We start from the raw sequence: 22,613 nt of genomic DNA, 5'->3' as shown, positions 1-22,613 counted from the left end.
TAATGTCTGCAGACTAGGCTTGGCATGAGTTCGGGACGACAGACTTCATGGCTGGACACCCCACTTCGCAAGTCTTGTTCCATTAATTTTCTGACACCACCCTACTAACAAGATGACCTGGGTCGAAGTTTCGCGGCGCAAGAAAGAGTCCCTTCATAGCCTGATTCCACCACAATGGAAATTGTCCGCTACTGGAGACGCAGATGCAGCTACGTGCCTTGATGTGTCCAGCCTAGTATTGTCTGAACTCAGCCTCAATGAACGTTTGATTACAGGAAGCAATGTTGAACAGATACTGAGGTCTATCTCCGAGGGCGAAATGACCTCGTATGAGGTCATCTCTGCCTTTTCTCATCGCGCAGCATTGGCTCATCAATTGGTGTGGTTGACTCTTCACCCTTCGAAATGGGCACCCAACTGACTTATGATTGTCCGATACAGACGAATTGTCTAAGCGAAATCAATTTTGAGAGCGCTAGCAAACGTGCGCGAGAGTTGGATGCTTACTGGCGATTGCATGGTCGTACATACGGACCATTGCACGGTCTTCCAATAAGTGTCATGGACAGATACAGTATCAGTGGACTTGAGAGCGCATGTGGATTCGTCAGTTGGCTAGGGAATCCCAAAAACGCCGAAGACGAGGGTACCGTTGTTCGAAGAATGCAGAGTCTTGGTGCTATAGTGCTTTGCAAAACAAATGTGCCGATGAGCATGATGGTATCGTAAATATGTTGTCTAGTGAACCACGTAAGCTGATCCATTCTAGTTGGGCGAGACGACCAACAATATCGTGGGATCGACAGTCAATCCCTTCAATAGGAACTACTCTGCTGGAGGTGCATGTGGTGGTACGTTTGTCTGTACTCTGCTGCACAAGAAGAATCACTGATCGTTTCCACAGGTGAAGGCGCTTTGATAGCGCTTAAGGGCTCGCCGCTGGGTCTGGCGACTGATATGGGTATGCCCAAAGTCACTTTCTTTTGATTATTGTTGTTAATATCTCTGAACAGCCGGATCGACTCGTATCCCATCTTCCTTTTGCGGACTCTACGGCATGAAGCTCTCCGAAGAAAGATTACCAACAGATGGTATAGAAAGTGTAGTACGTATCAATAATCTGGCATTTGGACAGTCTCCCCACTCATAAAATGACCAGCTTCCAGGCTTACCTGTCGGCGCTGGTTCTGTCGGAATGATATCCGCTGATGTAAAGTCGCTACAACACGTCCTCAGGCTACTCTTGGATTCGGCTCCTTGGAATTCATGTTCTGACGTCCTCGAAATACCTTGGCGACAGGAAAAACTGGACGCCATAAAGAAGCGAGCATACATACCAGAAAAATTAAATGGTAGGCTGGTATTTGCTCTGATGAAAGATGACGGCCACTCGACGCCCGATCTCCCGACCAAACAGGCACTTGCAACTGTGGAGCAGTCACTAAGACTATGCGGCCACGAGGTAAGTCAGCACAATATGCTCGTGAGACTTTCAGAGTAGTGGTATGGTCCTGACTGTCAAAAGGTCGTTGATTGGAAGCCACCATCACACAAGACTGCCACCGAGACACTTGTACGTCACTTATGCCACGAGAAATAACGGATTCCCACTAATACGATGGCCACCTAGTTCAAAATATTTGGCTCTACTTCAGGCAAATGTATTCGTGAAGCAATTGACGCTAGCGGAGAGCCACCAGTAGATCAACTCAAGGAATGGTATAATCAAGCGGATACTGGCTCGCTACCTACTGAGGAATTCTGGAAACTCTGCGAAGAGATGCAAATCTACAAGCGATCTTACATGGAATATTGGCTATCAGCGAGTGCAGAAACCGTCTCTGGCAGATCGATAGATGGAGTAATTCTGCCTGTCTCACCTAACGCCGCCACCCGGGAAGGGACTGATCGATATTTTGGTAAGGGTTGTCCCCGCATCCGGACTACGTGAAATGTGCTAAACAAACGATCAGGTTACACTGCTGTGGCCAATGCACTGGACCTTCCATCGTGCACTTTTCCTGTCACGGGTAGGGGATCCGTGCTTGATGGTGATTCAACCGAGTGTAAGTAGCGTATGTTGTCCTGAGCTTGATGTCGAAACTTATCATCGTGCCTTAGTCTCAGTCGATCATGCACAAGGGCTTCCTGTCGGACTTCAGGTGATGTGTTGGAGACTACAGGAAGAGAAGGTTCTGGCGCTGGTGGAAGCCATCGGGCAATCCATGGATCAAACCTATAATCCCGGTGGCACTCATACAGGAGAGTGGTTCAATCACTCTCAATAAAGCCGAGTTGGAGGAGTCAATAAGCTTGCGAGTAAATATAAGAAAATGAGCTGTTTATTGCTTTCTACATTGAGCAGCCCCTCTACTTCCTTCCGAGCCGAGACCTACAACTTCTGAGCATGCCGAAGATTCGGTCCTGCATACTTAAACGGCAGCTGCCTGTCACCGAGCTCATCTTCTATGTCCATCAATCTGTTATATTTTGCAACACGTTCGCCACGACAGGGAGCACCGGACTTGAGATGGCCAGTTCGGAGACCGACTGTTAGGTCGGCAATGAAGTCATCCGTAGTTTCACCAGAGCGGTGAGAGACGAAAACAGACCATTCCGCAGCATATGCTTCTTTGGCGCTATTTGTATGGATTAGGTCAGTCAGGCTGAATACAAGAAGGGGGAAATGAAAGCTTACGCTGCGATAGCCTCAGATATCGTTCCGATCTGGTTAATCTTGAGGAGCAAGCTGTTGCAAGCTCCTTTGTCCTTGGCCATCTTGATTCTTGTTATGTTGGTCGCTAGCAAATCGTCACCGACTAATTCGATTGGACAGTCCTTGTTGAACTCGACAAAGGACTGCCAATCGTCCTGGCCAAATGGATCTTCAAGCAGTATGATAGGATAAGAGTCCATCAAAGACCGATACATCTGGGCTAGTTCAGACGGTTGCAGTGACTCGGGTGTCTCGGTCTTGAAGCCGATATTGTATGAACCATGCTCGAAGAACGACTGGGAGGCAGGGTCGATACCGATGCAGATCTTGCCGGTGTGGCCGGCGTCCTCGATTGCTTGCGTCAAGAGTTCGAGAGCTTCGCATGGATGATAGATGGGAGGAGCGAACCCACCCTCGTCACCGATACCGATGGCTGACTTGCCCGACTTTGCGACTATAACACTCTTGAGTGAGGCGTAGGTCTCGGCGGCGAATTGTACAGCTTCGCTGGTAGAAGATGCTCCAACAGGTGCAATCATGAATTCTTGAAACGCCATCGAGTTGCCGGAATGATCTCCCCCGTTGAGTACATTGAAGAAGGGGACGGGAAGTACATAGTTATCCGTCGGCAATCCAGCTTCTGCAGCGATGTATTCATATAGTGGAATGTTCCTGGCGGCCGCTCCTGCTCGCGCTAGAGCCATACTGATGCTAAGTATGGCATTGGCTCCGAGGTTTCCTTTGTCATTCGAGCCATCAAGCTTGATCATGAGTTGGTCGAGTCGCTTGAGTTCTGTTGCAGGATCCAATCCAGCTTTGCACACGGCGGGACCTAGAATCTCATTGACGTTACGGACGGCTTTGAGGACGGAATTGCCATGGTAGATAGAATCGTCACCATCTCGAAGCTCCACCGCTTCATAGTCGCCCTTCGAGGCTCCGGATGGAACAAGAGATGTAAAGGTTCCATTTGATGTTACAATACGCGTTTGGACGGTTGGATTGCCGCGCGAATCCAGCCGTTGGGTTGCCGTGATGGACTTGATGGCCATGGTCATACGTGTGTCGTGATTGGGGCATCTCCGTGACAGTTTGTGCTTGATGTTATATGTCCAACAAGCACAAAGGTCACCATAGGTGACATCAATGGTGGCTCTTTCGGAAGCGCAGACCCGCTGTCCGTTTTACACTATGATTAGCGTTCCCGCTTCCTCCGAGACCACGAACATCCCGCAACAGCCATAACTATTCTCTCACAAGCTTTCGGATCTCGCGGGGAAAGAATGTCGCCGATCTTTGTTCGGCGACCTCGATGACTACAGCTGGCCGATCTTCCCACTTCTTTCATTCCAGACCGAGCCGCACAATCACAAAGGCTTGCATGCAATAGCGACCTGAATCTGTGCTCAGTTGTTCCCCGCGCATTCTTGCATCTTGTTCAAAAGATGAGCAACTGGAAATTCCGCCTACAATCTGCGTACGCTACTGTCACGAAGGGGTGCAGACATGTCCCCCACAAACCTCGCGACCCACGGGGTATATCGCATTCCCGGCTTTATCATGCTAAAACCTTCTTCACACCTCTTTCGCGCGCTCGAGCTCCGCAAATCCTGGTGGCATCTAGTGCGGCTGTAGCTGGTATAGCAGCCCTCATATTATCGGCTTCATCGCAGAGAAAGGCTTTGGCGGAGTCCGAGCCTCCTCAAAGGCTTATCAGACTGCACGAAATACACCAACACAATTCTACCTCAGACTCTTATTGGGTATATCATGGGACCAGTGTTTACGATATCACCGAATGGGTTCCGAACCATCCCGGGGGCGAGGTTATCCTTAGAGCAGTTGGAGGCAACATTGAAACGTACTGGAACATCTTCACAATACATCAGAAGCAAGAGGTTTACGATATTCTCGAGCAGTATCTCATAGGACAAATAGATCCAAGGGATCTCGTTGAAGGCAAGGCTCCTATGGATGATGTTGACGATCCTTTCAAGGCGGACCCACAGAGGTCGGACACACTGGTCGTCCGAAGTGAACGACCTTGCAATGCAGAGACACCGGAAGACCAACTAGGAACGTTCATCACACCAAGCAATCAACACTACGTTCGCAATCATCTCTGGGTGCCGGATGTGAAGGACGGTGACAATCATCGTCTGGTTGTTGAATTGACTGATGGAACTGAGAAGGAATACAGCGTCGCAGAGATACGCAACAACTTCAAGCATCACACCATCACAGCCACTTTGCAATGCTCTGGCAATCGACGAGCACACATGACCGCCGAAGCGCGAGCAACCAGTGGTCTTCAATGGGACATTGGAGCCATCAGTAACACACAATGGACAGGCGTCAGACTGCGCGACATCCTCCATGATGCCGGACTCTCCGTCGACATGTTACCAGAAGACGCCAAACACGTACAGTTTGTTGGGGCTGAAGCCTACGGTGCCTCCGTACCCGCAATCAAGGCCGTCGACAGGTACGGCGACGTTTTGCTCGTATTCGAAATGAATGGCAAGCCCTTGATGCGCGATCATGGGTTTCCACTCCGTCTGTTGTGCCCCGGCCACGTCGCTGCCCGCAGTGTAAAATGGTTGAATAGAATCGTCGTCTCGGATGAGGAATCGTGGTCGCAATGGCAGAGGCGGGACTACAAGTGCTTTGGGCCCAACGAAGGCAGCAAGGTGGACTGGGACGAGGCAACGAGTATCCAGGAAACTCCTGTGCAGTCAGCCATCACGTCCATCACGAATATCTCCAAAAATCGCCTGGCCAATTCAGAGCTCGCCAAGGTCTATGGATTGGAAGAGGATGCGGTCAAAGTCGCCGGCTATGCCATGTCCGGCGGCGGCAGGGACATCGTCCGTGTCGACGTCAGTCCCGATGATGGCAAAACTTGGAGGCAAGCCTGTCTGATCGACGATGAGAGCAAAGGTAGCAAGGCCTGGTCATGGAAGAGATGGGAAATTGCTTTTGCAAAGCACGACGTGGCCAAGCATGTCGTTGTCAAAGCCATTGACGAGTCGTACAATTGTCAGCCAGAGTCTTATGAAGCGACGTACAACTTTAAAGGTAATCTGACTACAGGGTGGCATCGAGTACGAGTATCGGACGATGGAGGAGTATGATGTCTTGACACCTTGTGGTACAGACCAGAATCTGTGTGTGGGAGCGCGATTGATCAGACTTGGCCAATTGAGCTTCAACTTCAACACCAGACCTCTCTTCCCCCTCGGTACCCATGTCCTCGTCAACGTCGGTGCGATCGTTATCATCGTGGGTCTTCCGTGGGGAGCTGAAGTTCTGTACTGAGCTTGCGATGGAGCTTCTTGTCAAGACTGCTCGAGTGTGATGAGTGGAAGTCATAGTATTTATTTCCCTTCCTTGCTAAACAATGGTTATTTGCGAGATTGTACATGTGGGTGGACGATCATAATCTCAATGCTCTTCATTCTTCAATACCCGTTTCTTCGTGCCTGAGATGCGAATCTTGTTATGATGTAAGATTTTTCTACCCGCTCACAGAAATCTGTCTTACAATGACAAGAGCATGCATTCCAACTATCGTTATCTGCTCACGATGACACTCGCGAGCCTTGCTACGTACGAGCAACTTCCCGTAATGACATCTCCTGGTAGCATCCTCGATCGGAAGGCCAACGGGGAACACGAAATGGTGCGGAGAGCGAAGAGGCGTGCTTGGCGTTGCCCCACACTACAGTCGATTCAACTCAACCTGCTCCTTTCCTCAATCGTTGTGCGCACACAGAGACTCTTGCGACAAGAGAATGGATTCCGAGGCCGAATCACGTCACCTGGCTTTTCGAGCTCACGGGCGCCATGTCGTCACATGCCTGCTACTGGATTCAGATAAGATCTTGACCGGTAGCGACGACACGAACATCAATATGTACGATGTACAGACCGGCGCGTTGCAAAAGATATTCCAGGGACATGACGGTGGCGTGTGGGCAATGAAGCAGGAGGGGGATATACTGGTGTCTGGTTCGACAGATCGAACCATACGAATATGGAGCATTTCTTCTGGTGAATGCCTCCATGTCTTACGAGGGCACACATCTACCGTCTGTTGTCTTGCCATATTGAACCCTGCCACGACTTCCGATGGCCTAGTAATGCCGGAACGACCCTTGATTATTAGCGCCTCGCGAGACTCGACTCTAAGAGTTTGGCAACTTCCCAATCCTGATGACCTTCCAACCTATCAAGCCAATTCTTCGGGCGACGATGTTAGTAGCGCTTACCTGCTAAATGTTCTCACTGGCCACCAAAACACCATACGTGATATAGCCGCCCATGGCGACACTATCGTTAGTGGTTCATTCGATTGTACTGTCCGTGTTTGGAGAATTCCAACGGGCCAAACAGTGCATCGACTTGTAGGACATACACAGAAGGTCTATACGGTGGCTCTTGATCACGAGTCTAGACGATGCGTCTCCGGTTCAATGGATAACTCGGTCAAAATATGGTGCCTCGATACAGGAAGCTGCTTATTCACCCTCCAAGGTCACACATCCTTGGTCGGCCTTTTGCAGTTTAGCCACGGATTTCTGGTCAGTGCTGCAGCAGACGGCACCCTACGCAGCTGGAATCCTGATGACGGGACATGTAAGATCGTCTTTTCAAAACGTGGCGGAGCAATCACATGCTTCCAGCACGATAGTCAAAAAGTGATTGGTGGCTCGGATCGAACGCTCAAGATGTGGGACATCAACACCGGCGAACACTTGCGCGAGCTGCTCTCGGACCTTACCGGAGTCTGGCAAGTCCAATTCGACGAAAGGAGATGTGTTGCTGCGGTACAGAGAAACCAGCTTACGTATATCGAGGTATGTATGCGGCAACGCTTCTCACGTGTATTGGACTTATCACTTATAGGTACTGGATTTTGGCGCGCGCCGAGATGGTATGCAGGACCGAGGACGCCGTATCGTGGTCGACGCACATGGATGCGAGATCGAAGGCCTTTAATAGACTTGCCACCACGAGGGGAGATCTGAAACTTCCTGATTGTCGTTAAGCAGATTGTGCTTGACAATTCTGTATATCACTTTTTTCTGACTGATTGATTGAAGTGTAGATGTCCGTAAAACGCGTATTCGCATCAGTATCACTGACCTGTCTGTTTTCTCTCTCACTTCCCGCCGCTGTATCAAAATACAACAAAAAATGGGTGAGATTAACACCAACGCATTAAGTGTCTCGCTCAGAGTCTGTACACTCACCTCAGTTGACGGAGGCCGAGGCAGAGGATGCAGAGTCGAGCCCAGTAGCAGGCTTTGATGTCTTTTATAATTGGGCAGTGAAAACGACCTTCCAAGTTCGGCAACATCGTGGGAAACTCTTGTGTCATATCACTGACCTGATTTAACGTCTTTTCCGATACATTGTGGTTGGCTGCTTGATCAAATTTGAACGTGGGACATTGTCAGCCAGAAATTCGTCACCGTCGCCAATTCAGATCTACTGACTAATGCACAAACCGTAGCGGGTCTTCATGTCCTTCAAAACACCATCTTGTCTGGGACTTACAAAAGGCGTCGTTGGATAACGTCTTGTAAGAAAGTGCACGCTGCTTCTTGTGCAAGGAAGGAAGGAGTACTTTTTTGAACGGTGACTTGAATCAACACACCTGATTGTACACGCCCACCAGAACAAGGTGATTTCAGAAACCATAGACCAAAATGTACCACGGTAGCCCAACCCTGTGTGAGTTGCCTTGTCGAGAAACAAAATTGTATAGGAAAACTCCCAAATCTATATATGAACGCTATGCTATGATGACCAATTTTCCAAGGAACACCCCAAAACACCTCTTCTGATATGTTTATCCCTTTTCAACTCAAATCAAACCCAGCACCTGAATTAACAGCATAGAGCAATTTATCTCTCAATGCCTGCTGACTCCTGAACCTCGGCAATTTCAAAAGATTGACACAAGTGCTCGCGGTAGGAAACCTATGCTCGTCCTCTCCGGAATCTCTAATCGTGAACCTCGGATTCAAACTGCCAAACCCAAGCAAAGGGGCACGAGGGGTGGAGGTGACGAATTTCAACACTTTCCTACGGTCGGCGTCGGGGAGATCTTGCATTACTTGCCAGAAGAGTTGGACGGATGGGTGTTCTGCGCCATCGTCGCCGATGACATAGACGCCGTTATATTCGGTGTTTGCGCGGAGGTCGGAGATGTCGATTGAAGAAGCGGCACCACCGATGAGGGTTTGTAGTTCTTTTTGGTTGAACATGTTGAGCCAGGAGGGTTGGATTATGCTGGAGAGGCCGCCGAGGAAGGCGTCAGTTTGGGGTTTAGACTGGAGGGAGAGGCGGTAGCGGGCAACCGCTGAAATGTAAAGGAGTCGGTTCTCTCGGTTGACGAGTTTATTGGCGCCATTAGGGACGAGTTCGTGTTCTATGGTTTTAGTGTGGCCGTTGGGGAGGGGAATAGTGTCATTGATGGCGAAGTAGGTGCCCCATTCTGCGACATCGCCGGAGTAGTACTTGAGGCTCAACAAGCCCTGGTAGAGCTCTTCGTCGAGATCGCGCAGGTCGTTGATGGATGCTCTGTAGCTCGACTCTCTGGAAGCTGAATTCCTGCCACCAAAGAGAGCCCACTTAGTGAGGAAGAAGCTGGCGAAGTTGATATCAATAAGGATGCCTTCGTACAGACACTTTCCAACAACACGGCCCAGAAACTCATAACGCTGCAGGAGGTCTTGTCTGGATTCTCGATGCTCTTGAGTGTCATCAGGGTATCCTTCCAGACGTAACATTTCCTTGAGCGCTTCAACACTAGTCGGGTCAGGATACAAGGAGTGCTGACTGTTCTCCATGAAAAGCCCCTTTTCCGGGTTGAAAGCCTCAGTGGTGATACTGGTCAAGAACTCTTTGGTAACACCTCCACCATCGATACCGGCTTCTTGTAGGCCGAACTCATCCAAGAAAGTGATCTGAATTGGCTCTTTGAGACCATCACCAAGACTGAAAAATTGTTTGTATGCATCTTCGAATTCGTGTTTACGACGAACGTTCGCATGATGGCGTCCAATATCAGTCTGACCGCGTCCTTGGCCAAACGTCCCAAAGGCTATTCTGTGTCGCCATAAGTCCGGATCAACAAACCCATCTCTTCGTTTCATCATATCCAGGCGCACGAATTCACGGAAGATCTGAACTCTTGTCTCGAAAGGAATCATGAACGGCATGTTCTGCAAGATCTCAAGTCGAGGTGCGACTGATTGAAGATAACGCGCAGTGCTAGCTTGTCTGTTGTTGCGCTGGTAAGTTCGCTGTGAACGGGTCATGGAGATGAACTCGGAGTCATCCGGTTCTGAATCGTGTCCCCCAGGATCATCGCCGTCCTCGATGGCTTGTTGTTGTAACTGTTGTCGCCGTTCATCCTCGCCGACCACAGCTTGAATGAAGTTGGTCATGTCGAGTCGGGAAACCATCAGCCAGTGCTCTTTGGGGAGGAAATTTCTTCTCGAATCACGCTCATACACGGATCGGAGCAATCCGGTGACTAAGCCCTTGACATATTCAAGACTCATACCAACAGTCCCGGCTACCGAGATGGTCTGTGGTTGCGCGTCGGGCTTTGATTCTACAGCAGTTGATGGGCCACCGAAATGGCGGCTCAAGTTGGCCGTGCTGAGAGTGTCAAGGCCTGGTTCAAAGGATTCGGATATCTCTTGTGAGTTGAAATACATTGCAAACCCCAGGTTCTTCAGGAATATAGTCAGGTCCTTCAGATCTTCGATCGGCAGGGCATTGTTACTGTCCCGCAGACTGGACCCGGCATTGGCACCCAAAAATTCTTCGTCGTCCATGATTTTCAGAACAAAGGTGAAAAGTTCAAGGAAAATGAGAATGACGCGCCAGTCTGAATTCTTCTTGGAGTGTTCTGCCTCATAGCCGGGTGGTTTCCAAGCAGAAACAGACGCCTTTGGAGCTTTGAGTAGCTCAACGGCGGCACGGGGATCTCGGTAGATGTTGGCAAAGATGGACGTCGAGCGCATACCTTTCCAGAAGTATGCGATGGCAGGGATTGTGTCCTCCTTTTTGGATTGACCCAGTGGACCAAGATAGAGCCACATGCGTATGTCATCAGCACGTAATGGGAAGATGCGCAACAGTATCAGAGCATAGCTGGCCAAAGACTGGGAATCTGATGTTTCGTCCAGCATGGATGTTTCTGATGTGGCAGTCGGTCGCGGTACCAAAGAGCGGATTGCGTCTTTATCGACTAGTCGTGAGAGCTGGTCCCTCAGAAACTTATTCAGATGTACACGGGTAGGATTTTTGGCGAGGACAAGGCGGTCGTAGTCGTTGTTGGTCATATCGAGAGCGGGAGCCTCTGGAGCAATAATCTCAGCCAGGGAAGAGAGAAGTCGTGCGACGACGGGCACATAATCGGAGGCTCGCACGCGCTCTTGAGTGAGGTAAATGAATTGGCCAAGAAGCCATAGACGATGTCTTGTATCTAATGTCGCAGCCGTAGAGACATTCGAGGCGGCGTGAATGAGTTGAGGGAAGTCAAGGGTGGGTGTGAAGTGATCGAGGGTGGTGAGTTGTAGAGGAGTGGTGAGGTATGCAGCAACGAAGCCTTCGTAAGCGGCAAGGAGATGTGAGCTGAGAGGAGCCGCTACAGCTTGACCAATACTTGTATGTGATCTCTGATCTAGTTTGGAGAGGGTTGTGTAGTAGTCGACGGAGATGAGGGATGTCTCTTGGGGTATTGCGGTGGCCAGATAAGTCAGAACCGAGAGTAGATCGTCAGTCCGGTGCGGATTGGGCAGCTTCAGAGCTGCCAAGCATGCCTTCTCCAAGCGTAGATGATGGTGCGTAGCGGTCGTGTCTAATGAGTGGTCCGAGACAAATGTGATGAGTCGTTGGACATCGGTCTTGTTGGAGGGCGAGAAGAACAGCAGGAGGCCGTTCAGTCGTTGTATCGGGTCAACAGCTGTCGGATCTATTGCATCCCATTGCTGGCGCCATCCATCTCTTGTCTTGGTCCTTGAGTTGTGACCCCTCCATACCCTTTGAACAGTCTTTGCCGCATTCAGCTCCTGCCGTTGCTTCTGTCGTTGTTGTCGGTCGAGATGGGCGTTCTGCACTGCGCTTTGTGGACCACCCAGTGCATTGTTGGCGGCGGCGAAGGGATTTGCATTTTTGCCCGAGAGGTTGACCTGACGTGGCCTGCGCGATGCGCCGGTGAAGGACTGATACATGGGCGATCTGCTGCCCGGAAGGTCGTCGCCGGGCTACGTTTGGTCGTCGGTATGGTAGAGAGGGTGGCTATCGATTACGAGTAGCTGCAGGATAACAGTCCAGCACAGAACATTCTCGATGTAACAGTCGAAAAGTTTTGGATTACGAGCTTGATGATTGAAACAATACACCGGGACCCCGTCGCCGCCAAACACCTGAGGATTATCAATGTAGAAAGACGTCACTTGACACCATGACTCGCGCAACCACTGTTTCCACCCTCTCTCTTCCGCCGGGGATCGTCTCTCGCTAAACTCCCAAACTTGATACAAGAACCATAAATCCAAAAATTCAAGGCTCCCGGCATATGAAGTGCAGCCAGGTTGAAGCCCTTTGATAGGTCGCTCCTTCTCGCTTCGGCATTCTTCCTTCGAATACCAGCCGCCAAGCTGTCGTACGCACCCACGCCAGCCATGGCCTAGAAGCCGCCTCGTGACTGTCTTATCGCTCTTATATGCATCCGACTTCTATATATTCTCCCTGCACCCACTATGGCAGATACGCCTTTGTCCAATTCTTACTCCCCCGTCGAGGATGAAGACTCCGAAATGGCTCCTCTCAATCCGACCTCCACTGTCGATGATCTGGAGTTGACCGATTCAGAAGCACGTCGCAATTCAATCGTCCATTATCGAGTATACAAAAGACGATTCTTTGGTCTGGTTCAACTTGTTTTGCTCAATATCATTGTGAGCTGGGATGTATGTTCACCATCACCTGCATCGTCGAATTTCCTTAGGCTTTTTCTGACTTGGTCAAAAGTGGTTGACTTTCTCGGCCGTATCATCAACTGCTTCCGAATATTTTGATGTTTCACAAAGCGCCATCAATTGGCTCAGTACCGGTTTCCTCTTTGCATTTGTCGCCGTGACTCCGTAAGCTATAACAACCAAATAATAATGGTTTCTGGAACCTTTGGCTAACATTTCTCCACAGTCTCACTATCTGGGCTCTCCACAGAGGTCCAAAGACCTCAATCGTCATTTCTGCCTTACTGATATTCGTTGGCAACTGGATCCGTTATGCCGGAACTCGCGCTGGCTCCCATGGCCACTTTGGTGTTGTGATTTTTGGTCAAATCATCATTGGGTTTGCACAACCTTTTGTACTGGCAGCTCCGACACGGTATAGTGATCTTTGGTTTACCGACAAAGGCCGTGTCACTGCTACGGCTGTAGCTTCCCTGGCCAATCCTCTTGGTGGTGCACTTGGCCAGCTCATTGGACCGCTCTGGGCCACACAGCCAGGTGATATACCGAATATGGTGCTTTACACAGCCGTCATTGTTAGTGATCCAAACCTTTGCTTTTTCTCAAAGTGCTGATTATCCCAGTCTTGTGTGGCGTGTCTACCAACTTTCTTTATCCCTTCGAAGCCACCCACGCCCCCTTCAGATTCTGGAAATCTTCTGAAACCAGATATTGCGACTTCGATCAAGTCTCTTGCATTCAACAAAGCTTTTTTGCTGGTTCTAATCGCATTTGGAGTATATGTTGGCTTCTTCAATGCCGTTTCAAGTCTCATCAACCAGATTTTCGAGCCATATGGATTCTCGGAGACGGAAGCTGGAATTGCAGGTGCACTTCTGATTGTCGTCGGACTCGTGGCATCTGCTATTGTTTCACCGCTCGTGGACCGCACGAAACAGTACCTTTTGACGATACAGTTATTAGTCCCGCTGATTGCGATCGGCTACGTGATTCTTATCTTCGCGCCAGCGACACGAACGATCGCTTTGCCTTATGTGGTTTGCGCAATTCTAGGAGCAGCGTCTTTCTCCTTACTGCCATGTGCACTGGAGTACTTGGTCGAGATCACACATCCGGTCAGCCCAGAGATCAGCAGCACAATTTGTTGGGTGGGAGGACAGCTTTTTGGAGCCATATTCATCATCGTCATGGATGCCTTGAAAGGCGGGTTTGCTGGTGAGCCGGATGACACTATGAAGCGGGCGCTCATATTTGAGGCTGTGATTAGCTGTTTGGCCGCACCTTGCGTGTTCGCCTTGAGCTTCTTGGACAAGGACAGCATCAAATTGGGCCGACATGGTGCTGAGAATGGCACAGAGCGAGGCTCTTAGATAGACGACGCCTTTTGTTGCATACACTGTCCAAATTATCTTCATCCTCTGTTCCAAGTCAGGTCTCGTCGTGCTTGTTATGTTGTAATCGCTTGATGCCCTGATGGATAAAGAGGCAAGTGTTACCGAGTGAAATCAAGCTTTCACATGGCACCGCAAACCTCGAAGCTCTCCCCGTCCTCCAGCGCGTTGCGACACGAAAACCAAAAACCACAACACCCACACACGCGTCTTCCGCACCGCAAGAACAGTCCTTATCAAACCTCGACCTCCACATACCTGCCTCTCGATCTTTCTTTTGCCCGTCTACCGCAACGATAACATCGCTCGCGCCACACAAGCGCAAACCCGCAGCCTTAGCAATGGCAACATCACAATTCCCCTCGCGACCATTTACAGGTCTCGGTCGCGCGTCAACAGTTGGCCAACAACAGCAACAGCAACAAGTGCCGAACCAACAACAGAATTTGCAATCACAACATCAGCAACAGCCACCGCAAAATACGAGCGCGTATCCGGTACCTAGTTATGCGGGACCGTCGAATACGTATAATGGGGGAGCAGGAGCAGCAGGACCGGGACAACGAGATGCGGTCGCAAGAGCAGAGCGCGAGAGATTGGAACGGGAAAGACGGGAAGCGGAAGAAAGAGCAGGTGCGCTGGAAGCATTGAGTGAAGAGCAAAGGGAAGAGATCAATGAAGCCGTACGCACCATTCCCTTCCCACTGCTTACCAGCATACCCTTCCACACCACCTCCCATCACTTCGAAAACAAGACAAAAAGACAAGAAGAAGAACAAAAATGCTAATCTCGAAACACCTCCAAACAGTTCTCCCTCTTCGACCTAGACAAAGACAACCACATCGATTACCACGAATTAAAAGTCGCCCTCAAAGCCCTAGGCTTCGACCTTCCAAAACAAGACCTCCTCTCCCTCCTATCCGCCCACGGCATCCCTGCTTCCGCCCCTTCCACCACCACCACCACCACCAACAACAAACCAACCTTCTCAGGTCCCACCCGCCTCCTCCTCCCCCATTCCTCTTTCCTCTCCATCGCCGCAACCCGCATCCTCTCCCGCGACCCCCGCGACGAAATCTTGAGAGCGTTTGACCTATTCGATACAGATGGAAAAGGCGCCATCAATTTGGGTGACCTGAGGAGGGTGGCTAGGGAATTGGGTGAAGGGTTGCAAGAGGAGGAATTGGTTGCTATGATTGAGGAGTTTGATTTGGATGGGGATGGTGCGATTAGTAGGGATGAGTTTGTTGGTATTTGTTTGGGTTGATTTGTGTGGGTGGATGATGAAGGTTGGATGGAAGGACAGGGCAAGCATGAGAGTGATGAGAGGTTCAATTGGTCCGGGGATGATGAGAAGCATTGGGGTTGAGAAAGAAAGAAAGAGGTTTACTTTGGATGGTGTTTTTCTCTTGTGAACAGCGTTGGCGTTTCTCTTTGGAAGGGTGTCGGTTTTACCTTTTTTTTTTCTTTTTGCGAGCTTTTTGTTTCTTGATGAAATGCATGTGCGCTTGTTGCACTTTTGTATCTCTGCAGCTTTTAGGGATTGCATCACTGAAGATATTTCTGTTTCTTTCAAGCATACAGTAATGTACGCAGCAATTGTTCATCGTGCCAAATCTCCTGCTTTTAAGCTTGACATTTGAGCCCAGGATAGGCTCAATGATCGAAGACGAAAGCGATGGTGCTTTTCTTTTTACCCATAAAGATAGTGCTAGCAATTCCTCGTCTCATCTCGGCTCAATGAGCGCCCGCGCACTATCCCTCTGCCCATCCGAGCATCCAACCTCACAAATAAGATTCTCTCACGAAAATCTTTTCGCCAGCTCCATCAAGAGAATCTTTTGATCCCCGTCGGTGTCATAATTGGGTAGTTCGCCATCCAAGAAGATGTGTTCGTCATCGTCTTCATCAGCATCTTCTTGAGCTGGAGAATCCGCTTTCTTCAAAATAGTCTTTCCCCCCTTCTCATTCCTCACAAAGCAAAATCCATACTCCCTATCCCCAACGGCCACAGCTCTGCCCCCTTCCCACTCGTCAGTAGCTGACCATCTGATTCCGCTCTCATCCTCCAGCGCAACGGTCTTCCTTCCCTGCTCGTCTGTGACATGAGAATACTTCTACTTTTCCTTTTCGGCGAGGACGAAGCGGCGTTCGACTTGTGTGTTATTCCCGTCATCGCCTTCGAATGAGAGATGGACGAGGTGACTGCCGTCGGACGTATCGCTGAGATCTTTGGATCGCCAGTTTTCCATGACTTCTGCCTTGTAAAACGTAGTAGTGTCCTATCACCATGTAATTAGCCCTCATCCTCATCTCCCCATCTCCACATTTCCACGACTTCGGTAGGGAAGCAAAATACTTACAGGATATTGAGCGAGTACGTTCCTCCCCTTGTTCAAGTCCGCCAAGCCATCGTTTTTGGTTGGGATGGGCATGAGGTGAGCGACTGAAGCCCGGTAGGGTGGGGGAAACTCGCCGTCAGGGAGAGGTTCGGGTTCCGCGTCTTGGATTTCGTAGCGGCGTTGTTTGCCTTCGCCAATGACGTTTGTGACACGACAGAGGATGCCTTCGCCTTCTTGTGTGCGGCCTTTGTTGCGGTAGAAGACTTGAGCGCCGAGGTTGAGCTGGAGACGTGATCCTCGTGGTTCGTTGGCTTGAAGAGAGTCAGTATGTGGGATGGTAGTCATCAAGGAGGGCTTGACTTGCCTTCAACACTGGAAGCTACACTTTCTGCTCCATCTTCGACTTTGACTGACACTTCTCTCGTGCTGGTGACACTCCTTTCTCTGTTCCTCTCTCGACTCTTCGTCTCCACGGCTAACCTGTCTCCACCTTGTCTGCCACCAGGACGAGGACTACTGACCACACTTGCTTCATCATCCACATCCATACTGCCGGCTTTCTTCTTGAGCGTCGCATTCCTGCCTTTTGAATTTGAATGCGAGCGTGATAGGTTGAGAGATTCTTCAGAGGCTTCACGGAGGCCGGCGAGAACTTTGATGCTGTCGAGAAGGGACATTTCATCAGAATTGCCGTCGACGATGTGACTGATGTCTTCACTGAGTTTGACGTTTTCACGATAGAGGCTCTCGAGTCTTTCGTCGAGGCGCATGTCTGAGAGTTCACCAGCTTCTATTGAATTAGGAGGTAAATTGTCAGTATGGGTTCATCTCATGAGGTGTATGATTCTTGAGCGGTGTGGCATCGCGGGAAATGAAGCAGTCGCGTGTCCCGCGATGTTGCGAATGAAAAATGTACCGGCGAACATACCTATTAAAGCGGCTTGTTGCTTTTCCACGTCCACAATCTCGGTTCCAATAACAGCACATCTTGCCTGGATACGCACGATTGATCAGCATCTCACTCAGTGTATCAGATCTTCGTGTCATTCTTTCGTTCGTGAAGTAAGGATGAGATAAAGGAAGTGAAGTACGAAATAGAGAAATACCATCATGGTGTCAACCTTCTTCGATCTTTCTTTGATCGTGTTCCAGAGTCGACGCTCCTCATCGGCATCTTGATTCAGACTAGCCCTCGGCTGACGATTCCGTGATGACATGGTTGTGTGCAGGGTGAGTTTGTGAGTTGAGGTATCAAGCGGATCGGCGCAAATCGGTGTGGATCGAGAAGAGGAATTAATAGCAAGTCGAGGGGTAAAACAAGGGAATTCTGAGTGACTAGTTATGTTTGATGGAAGAAGGATGATTAAGGTAGCTTGAGGTAGTTGAGGTAGTTGAGGTAGTTCGTCTGGGGAAGTAGATCACGGAAAGGTAAAGGGTCCGGAGTCGGTCGCGTCGGGAAGGAGGTGGTTGTTGAGTCTGGCCAATCAAAGCGTGGGGTGGAAAGCTTCGTCACGGGGTCAACGGGCAGCGACGACGACGACGATGATCTCGAGGAACTTCTTCCTTGTGTGTCCAACCTTGATCACGCGCACTCGTAGAAGCACAAGGATCTCGCTACGCTATTGGCGCATTTTACCAACAGCGTAACAATCAACGCTTCTCTGCGGACGAACGTGCTGGTTTCAAGAACACTCCACGACTCGGCGACAAGCAACGATTAACAGCGGGCGAAGAAGTCGCGACCATACAATCATATGCAAGTGTTGCTGGCAAGTCAACAACGCTAGAAACAGAAGAAAAGCGTACCATGCTGGCGCAAATATTGAGATGTTGAACAATCACGCTTTCGCTCCACCCACCCTGACCTTCGCACTCACGAAACGTTACTATTCCACAGTTCATTCCAGAAGCCGTATATCACAGTAGGCGAGATTAGACACTATTTGGTCTTGTAAACCATAACCATCGTGAAACAAATATGATGAACAAAGAACGAATGCCAGAAACTGACATTCCTCACGGAAACTTCATTCACGAACAAAGAAACTGCCCGCAAGCATGTTCCCCCAAACTCCTGATCTCACTCTGATTCTTGCCGTTCAAACACACTCTTTCTTGTCATTCCTACCGATCACTCAAACCGTGCAAATCTAAACCACAACCACAACCTCCATGAACCTCCCCACCTACTAATCCAGTCATAAAACCCAACTCAACCCCCAATCATGCGTACTTTCAAGCCCACAATTCTCCTCCTCCTGCCATACCTATCCTCATTCGTCCTCGCCCACGCTCCAGAATCCGGCATCCATGCCATCATCTCCTCAGCAGCTGACGAATACAATATCGCAACTTCCACTATATCGTCAATCTTGTCAATCGCAACCGCTTCCGCCGTCTCCAACCTCTCCGTAGATGTGCAAGATATAATTGCATTCGCCAGTTCCGTGTATGAGGAAGTTACAGCAGCAGTCGGAAGAGTGGTTGACCAGGCTACAGGTAAAATCAACAATGCATTTAGTGAGGCGACTGGAAGCGTGGGAAGTTCGATCAGTAAAGCCACCGCACCCACGAAACAAGTGACAGGAAAGGAAAACCCAACTACTATATCCAGAGCGCCGGGAAGTGGGACCGTCAAACCTACCAGTGTTTCCGAGGGTAAAATCAAAAGGGGAGGAAATTATGCCGATGGTGTATTAGCCGCCGTATTCGCCGCCGTATTCGCCGCCGTATTCGCCGCTGTTGCACTCTTATAAAAAAAAAATGGTCATGTGTCTTCTGGTTGGATTGGGTGGTGGATGGGGAGCAAATAAAGGCCTAAAAATCAAACAGTTATTGCAGATGGGCAAAAAGAGGGGGTGCGGACGGCACTGGCGAACAAACTGCATTTCTTCTTTCGATCAAAAGCTGTCTGTTGTGATCTTCAAAGTGAAGTGTTGCATCTTGCAGTGAGCTTGACACAAAAAAAACATACAACCTTCTTCTCCACCTCTTCCAAAAACAGTAGAATTACAAATTGGTGTATCGGGGGAAAATGTAGTTTTGGGGTATGAAGCCTCTCTTCGTACGAAAGGAGGAAAAAGAGGCCTTCTTATAAGAGAACTGCAATGAGAAGAAAGCCCATAGTCCGAGGAAACAGGAAAGGGGGTCCGACGTGCTGCGAGCGTTTCCCCAAGGAACAAGGAGAAAGAGAAGAGAAAGTGTATTCAAAGAAGAGGAATGAGTTTGAAAGAACAGCAAAAAAGACGGCCTGGGGTATTCTTCTCTTCCTGTTGTTCTGTTCGGTATTGATCTAATTGAGTATGCCCAGCGATTTATTCTCCTCCTTTTGCCGTTGAGGTGATTAGGCGGATTACTATGGCCGGCAGAAGTAGTTGAGATGCTGGGTTGAGATGTTCGGGGGTATTCGCGAGAGGAGGGGGTATCAAGTTGGTGTGGATAATACGATGCCTTGACCGGCAGAGGATTGGTCGGAGAGGCAGGGGCTGGATGGTGTAGGCGCTTCATCTTTTCTCAATCGGAATTCGCTTATTTGGCGGGAACCTTGATGTGGCTGCTCAGCCATGCGAGACCCTCGAAGATGCCTTCGCCTGTGGTGGCGCAACTAGGTTCGACCTTCCAGATGTGGTTCTTTGCGATAACATTGAGGTTGAGTGCGTCCGAGACGTCCTTTGGTCGCATGGCTGTGTTGGGGAAATATGTCAGTATGTTTAATCCATCTCATGTTCCTTGTTTCGCGTCTCTCTTACATCCGTTGACATCTTGCTTGTTGGCAAAGACTAGCAGCAGGGCATCTTTCATTTCGCGATCTTGAATGATGCGGGTCAATTCGGTACGGGCTTCGTCCATGCGATCGCGGTCGTTGGAGTCGACGACGAAGATAAGGCCTTGAGTGCCCGAGAAGTAGTGTCGCCAGAGAGGACGGATCTTGTCCTGACCACCGACATCCCAGACGTTGAATTTGGTGTTCTTGTATGTGACTGTCTCGACGTTGAAACCGACGGTAGGGATTGTTGTCACATCTTGGTCCAGCTTGAGTTTGTAGAGGATGGCTGTGAGATGGCGTGTTAGCAAATCGCGCAAGCAGACAGACGCCTTTCCAGCACTCACTCGTCTTGCCAGCGGCATCAAGACCCAGCATCAACAAGCGCATCTCCTTGCTGCCGAAGATCTTGGCCATCATCTTGGATATTGAGCCACCCATCGTGAATTGATGTGTCGTAACGTCTCGTGAAACTCTCGGTATGTCGTCGCGCGGAGGATTGTTTGCAGGTGAGAAAACCGGTGGACGGGGTGGATGTCAGGAGGAGAAGCGGGTGTGTGTTTGAGTTGGTGTCGGGAAAACAGCTGAAAGTGAATTTTTGGGATCGGGCGTGTATGCAATTGGGGAACGTTATAAGGGTTTCAGAGATCAACGGCCGCGTGCTGAAACGGTCGCTGCTGCTTGAATTGGCCGTGGCTTTAGCTTTTTGCGAATGCGACGTGCGGAAGAAGATGGTCACTGAAGAAAAGGCGCAGCTTCAGCAAGGGACAGTCCGTCCTGTATATTTCTTTCTGACTCAGTCTCTGTCAAGGCAACAGGGAACAGAAGTTGCACGACCAAGCCCCTTTTCCCCCCTTCTCAGCACCGCAAAGAACGAGATGGGCGGCTTGTAATCTCCGGTCTGCGAAAGATGATGGAGCACGGCTCAGCAGGAGACCCCGCTTCACCACCACCACTCCAAACTGTCAACTCTGCCTCAGGAAACACAAACCCTCCTCTCCGCGTGTTTCAGGTGTGATGTTTGCACCTACAAGACGACCGCCGATCTGTGTATCAGTGTAGCTACTTCTGCGTTGCCATTGTTGGGTATATATAAAAAGTCTATCGTCTCTATACAAGATTGGATGGTGGGTCCCTGACTCTGAGCTGAGAGTACCATTCTTTGCAGCTCTGCTTAAGCCGAGTCTCACGGCCATGCCGTGCTTCCCTTTTCACCACCGAGGACCGAAGTCTTGTCCGCCTCGGAAAGTCCTTTCTTCAGTCAGAGCATCCTCATGACACCTTCAAATGCAACCAACGCCATTGCATTTGCGGGAAATGCTCTTAGGAAGCACGGAACGAATCCTCTCCAGTAGCCCCTCCATCCATTCTCTCTTCCTACTGCCCTTGCAGCATCTCTCCATCGTGGGAACTTTCGATTTGCCAAATCATCTGTCATGATGCGCTGCTTGATGACATCTGATGGGTAACTCGTCAACCAAAACACTTGCGCCGACAGTCCTCCTGCCCAAAAGTTGATAGCTGGTGTAGACAAGTCCGTGTTTTTCTTGAACCACCTCGTAAACACATCGTACGAACCCCACCAGAAGAAGAAGAAAGTGCGGAATATCAATGTCGCTCCAAGACCGTGATACAAGCCCCGCAGCCCGTGTTGACGGAAGATCTGTCGTGAACAGTCGATGGGTCCAGAGTACAGACGTTTCGACTTGTCGGCTGAATACTGCACCTGCAGGCGCGCTTTGACATGTTCTACAGGGGCTGCAATGAACGATACCGTGCTCCCTGCCATGACTCCTGCAATCGCATGGCCTATCGTTGGAAGCGTTCGATCGGCTGGCACAGCATACACGCCTTGTGCAGCTCTGGTCTCGTGCATGGGTTGGAAGACGCGGTCATTTAGGAGTTTGCGGTAAAAGGTCAGGCTTCCCAGCATCAAGCTGTCCATAAACATCCATCCTACCAGCGGAGGTGTTGCGCCTTTGTATAGTCCTTGTGGCCCTTCTCTTCTGAGTGTCTGCATCAAGCAGTCGAGTGGTCCGTTGAATTGCGACGATGTTGACGTTTGTAATCTGACTTTGATCGTATCGAACGGGTGTCCAACTATGAGTCTTGTCAGCGATTGCTCAAGGTCGTCGTGTGACTGAGCTGACCAGTCAATTTGGCAATACCGCTGAAGACACCAGCGACAAACCCCTTGTAGTTGCCAGAGGACTGGGCCTTCTTGGGCAGCTCGGTCTGGCCATCGTGGTGACTGCGAGGCAGTGAAGCCGCGTCTGTCGCGGGAACTGCTGACATTAGGGTCGGCGGCAGAAGTGTTCAGGTCGTCGCTGAACCTATAATCAACCCAGAGAGGGAATTGAATTGACTGGTCTGGCAGCAGCAGATAGGCCGAA

The 22,613-nt window shown here is 50.0% G+C and overlaps 11 protein-coding genes across 11 annotated transcripts; 6 read left to right on the top strand and 5 right to left on the bottom strand.

Annotated features, from left to right (window-relative positions):
- The first annotated feature begins 96 nt into the window (after positions 1-96).
- M438DRAFT_342588 (amidase) lies at positions 97-2,585 on the top strand. The gene is made up of 10 exons (XM_029904796.1): positions 97-379; positions 442-720; positions 770-851; positions 905-961; positions 1,014-1,105; positions 1,160-1,462; positions 1,526-1,573; positions 1,631-1,919; positions 1,974-2,066; positions 2,122-2,585. The coding sequence occupies exons 1-10, from the start codon at positions 113-115 to the stop codon at positions 2,286-2,288; spliced, it is 1,677 nt and encodes a 558-aa protein (XP_029763587.1). The 5' UTR covers positions 97-112; the 3' UTR covers positions 2,289-2,585.
- M438DRAFT_371833 (enolase) lies at positions 2,393-3,768 on the bottom strand (the record flags this gene model as incomplete). Its single annotated transcript, XM_029908296.1, has 2 exons — positions 2,393-2,639; positions 2,699-3,768. The coding sequence occupies 2 exons, from the start codon at positions 3,766-3,768 to the stop codon at positions 2,393-2,395; spliced, it is 1,317 nt and encodes a 438-aa protein (XP_029763586.1).
- Positions 3,769-4,049: 281 nt separating this feature from the next.
- M438DRAFT_342586 (uncharacterized protein) lies at positions 4,050-6,187 on the top strand. Its single transcript, XM_029904795.1, has one exon. The coding sequence runs from the start codon at positions 4,162-4,164 to the stop codon at positions 5,848-5,850; it is 1,689 nt and encodes a 562-aa protein (XP_029763585.1). The 5' UTR covers positions 4,050-4,161; the 3' UTR covers positions 5,851-6,187.
- A 384-nt stretch (positions 6,188-6,571) lies between these two features.
- On the top strand, positions 6,572-8,095 carry M438DRAFT_342584 (WD40 repeat-like protein). The gene is made up of 2 exons (XM_029904794.1): positions 6,572-7,575; positions 7,625-8,095. Exons 1-2 carry the CDS (start codon positions 6,631-6,633, stop codon positions 7,715-7,717), a joined length of 1,038 nt encoding a protein of 345 aa, XP_029763584.1. The 5' UTR covers positions 6,572-6,630; the 3' UTR covers positions 7,718-8,095.
- A 488-nt stretch (positions 8,096-8,583) lies between these two features.
- M438DRAFT_267418 (uncharacterized protein) lies at positions 8,584-11,973 on the bottom strand (the record flags this gene model as incomplete). The annotated part of the gene is made up of 1 exon (XM_029900181.1): positions 8,584-11,973. One exon carries the CDS (start codon positions 11,971-11,973, stop codon positions 8,584-8,586), a length of 3,390 nt encoding a protein of 1,129 aa, XP_029763583.1.
- Positions 11,974-12,561: 588 nt separating this feature from the next.
- M438DRAFT_267514 (MFS general substrate transporter) lies at positions 12,562-14,093 on the top strand (the record flags this gene model as incomplete). Its single annotated transcript, XM_029900189.1, has 4 exons — positions 12,562-12,714; positions 12,776-12,888; positions 12,950-13,298; positions 13,347-14,093. 4 exons carry the CDS (start codon positions 12,562-12,564, stop codon positions 14,091-14,093), a joined length of 1,362 nt encoding a protein of 453 aa, XP_029763582.1.
- A 644-nt stretch (positions 14,094-14,737) lies between these two features.
- Positions 14,738-15,370, top strand: M438DRAFT_245835 (EF-hand; the record flags this gene model as incomplete). The annotated part of the gene is made up of 2 exons (XM_029899588.1): positions 14,738-14,797; positions 14,924-15,370. Coding segments are annotated over 2 exons (507 nt in total), but the record flags the coding sequence as incomplete, so codon positions are not given.
- Positions 15,371-16,232: 862 nt separating this feature from the next.
- On the bottom strand, positions 16,233-17,674 carry M438DRAFT_371827 (uncharacterized protein; the record flags this gene model as incomplete). The annotated part of the gene is made up of 5 exons (XM_029908295.1): positions 16,233-16,397; positions 16,479-16,768; positions 16,831-17,247; positions 17,386-17,449; positions 17,564-17,674. 5 exons carry the CDS (start codon positions 17,672-17,674, stop codon positions 16,233-16,235), a joined length of 1,047 nt encoding a protein of 348 aa, XP_029763580.1.
- Positions 17,675-18,682: 1,008 nt separating this feature from the next.
- Positions 18,683-19,213, top strand: M438DRAFT_331919 (uncharacterized protein; the record flags this gene model as incomplete). Its single annotated transcript, XM_029903443.1, has 1 exon — positions 18,683-19,213. The coding sequence occupies one exon, from the start codon at positions 18,683-18,685 to the stop codon at positions 19,211-19,213; it is 531 nt and encodes a 176-aa protein (XP_029763579.1).
- A 772-nt stretch (positions 19,214-19,985) lies between these two features.
- M438DRAFT_371826 (ARF/SAR superfamily) lies at positions 19,986-20,661 on the bottom strand (the record flags this gene model as incomplete). Its single annotated transcript, XM_029908294.1, has 3 exons — positions 19,986-20,140; positions 20,207-20,509; positions 20,568-20,661. 3 exons carry the CDS (start codon positions 20,659-20,661, stop codon positions 19,986-19,988), a joined length of 552 nt encoding a protein of 183 aa, XP_029763578.1.
- A 613-nt stretch (positions 20,662-21,274) lies between these two features.
- M438DRAFT_311942 (mitochondrial carrier) lies at positions 21,275-22,602 on the bottom strand. The gene is made up of 2 exons (XM_029902500.1): positions 22,371-22,602; positions 21,275-22,320 (listed from the first exon to the last, which is right to left on the bottom strand). The coding sequence occupies exons 1-2, from the start codon at positions 22,513-22,515 to the stop codon at positions 21,482-21,484; spliced, it is 984 nt and encodes a 327-aa protein (XP_029763577.1). The 5' UTR covers positions 22,516-22,602; the 3' UTR covers positions 21,275-21,481.
- Positions 22,603-22,613: the final 11 nt, after the last annotated feature.

This window comes from Aureobasidium pullulans, assembly GCF_000721785.1.
Source record: "Aureobasidium pullulans EXF-150 unplaced genomic scaffold scaffold_3, whole genome shotgun sequence".
NCBI classification, from domain to species: Eukaryota; Fungi; Ascomycota; class Dothideomycetes; order Dothideales; family Saccotheciaceae; genus Aureobasidium; species Aureobasidium pullulans.
The sequence above is the reverse complement of the archived record's forward strand: the minus strand, read 5'-3'. Positions and strand labels throughout refer to the sequence as shown.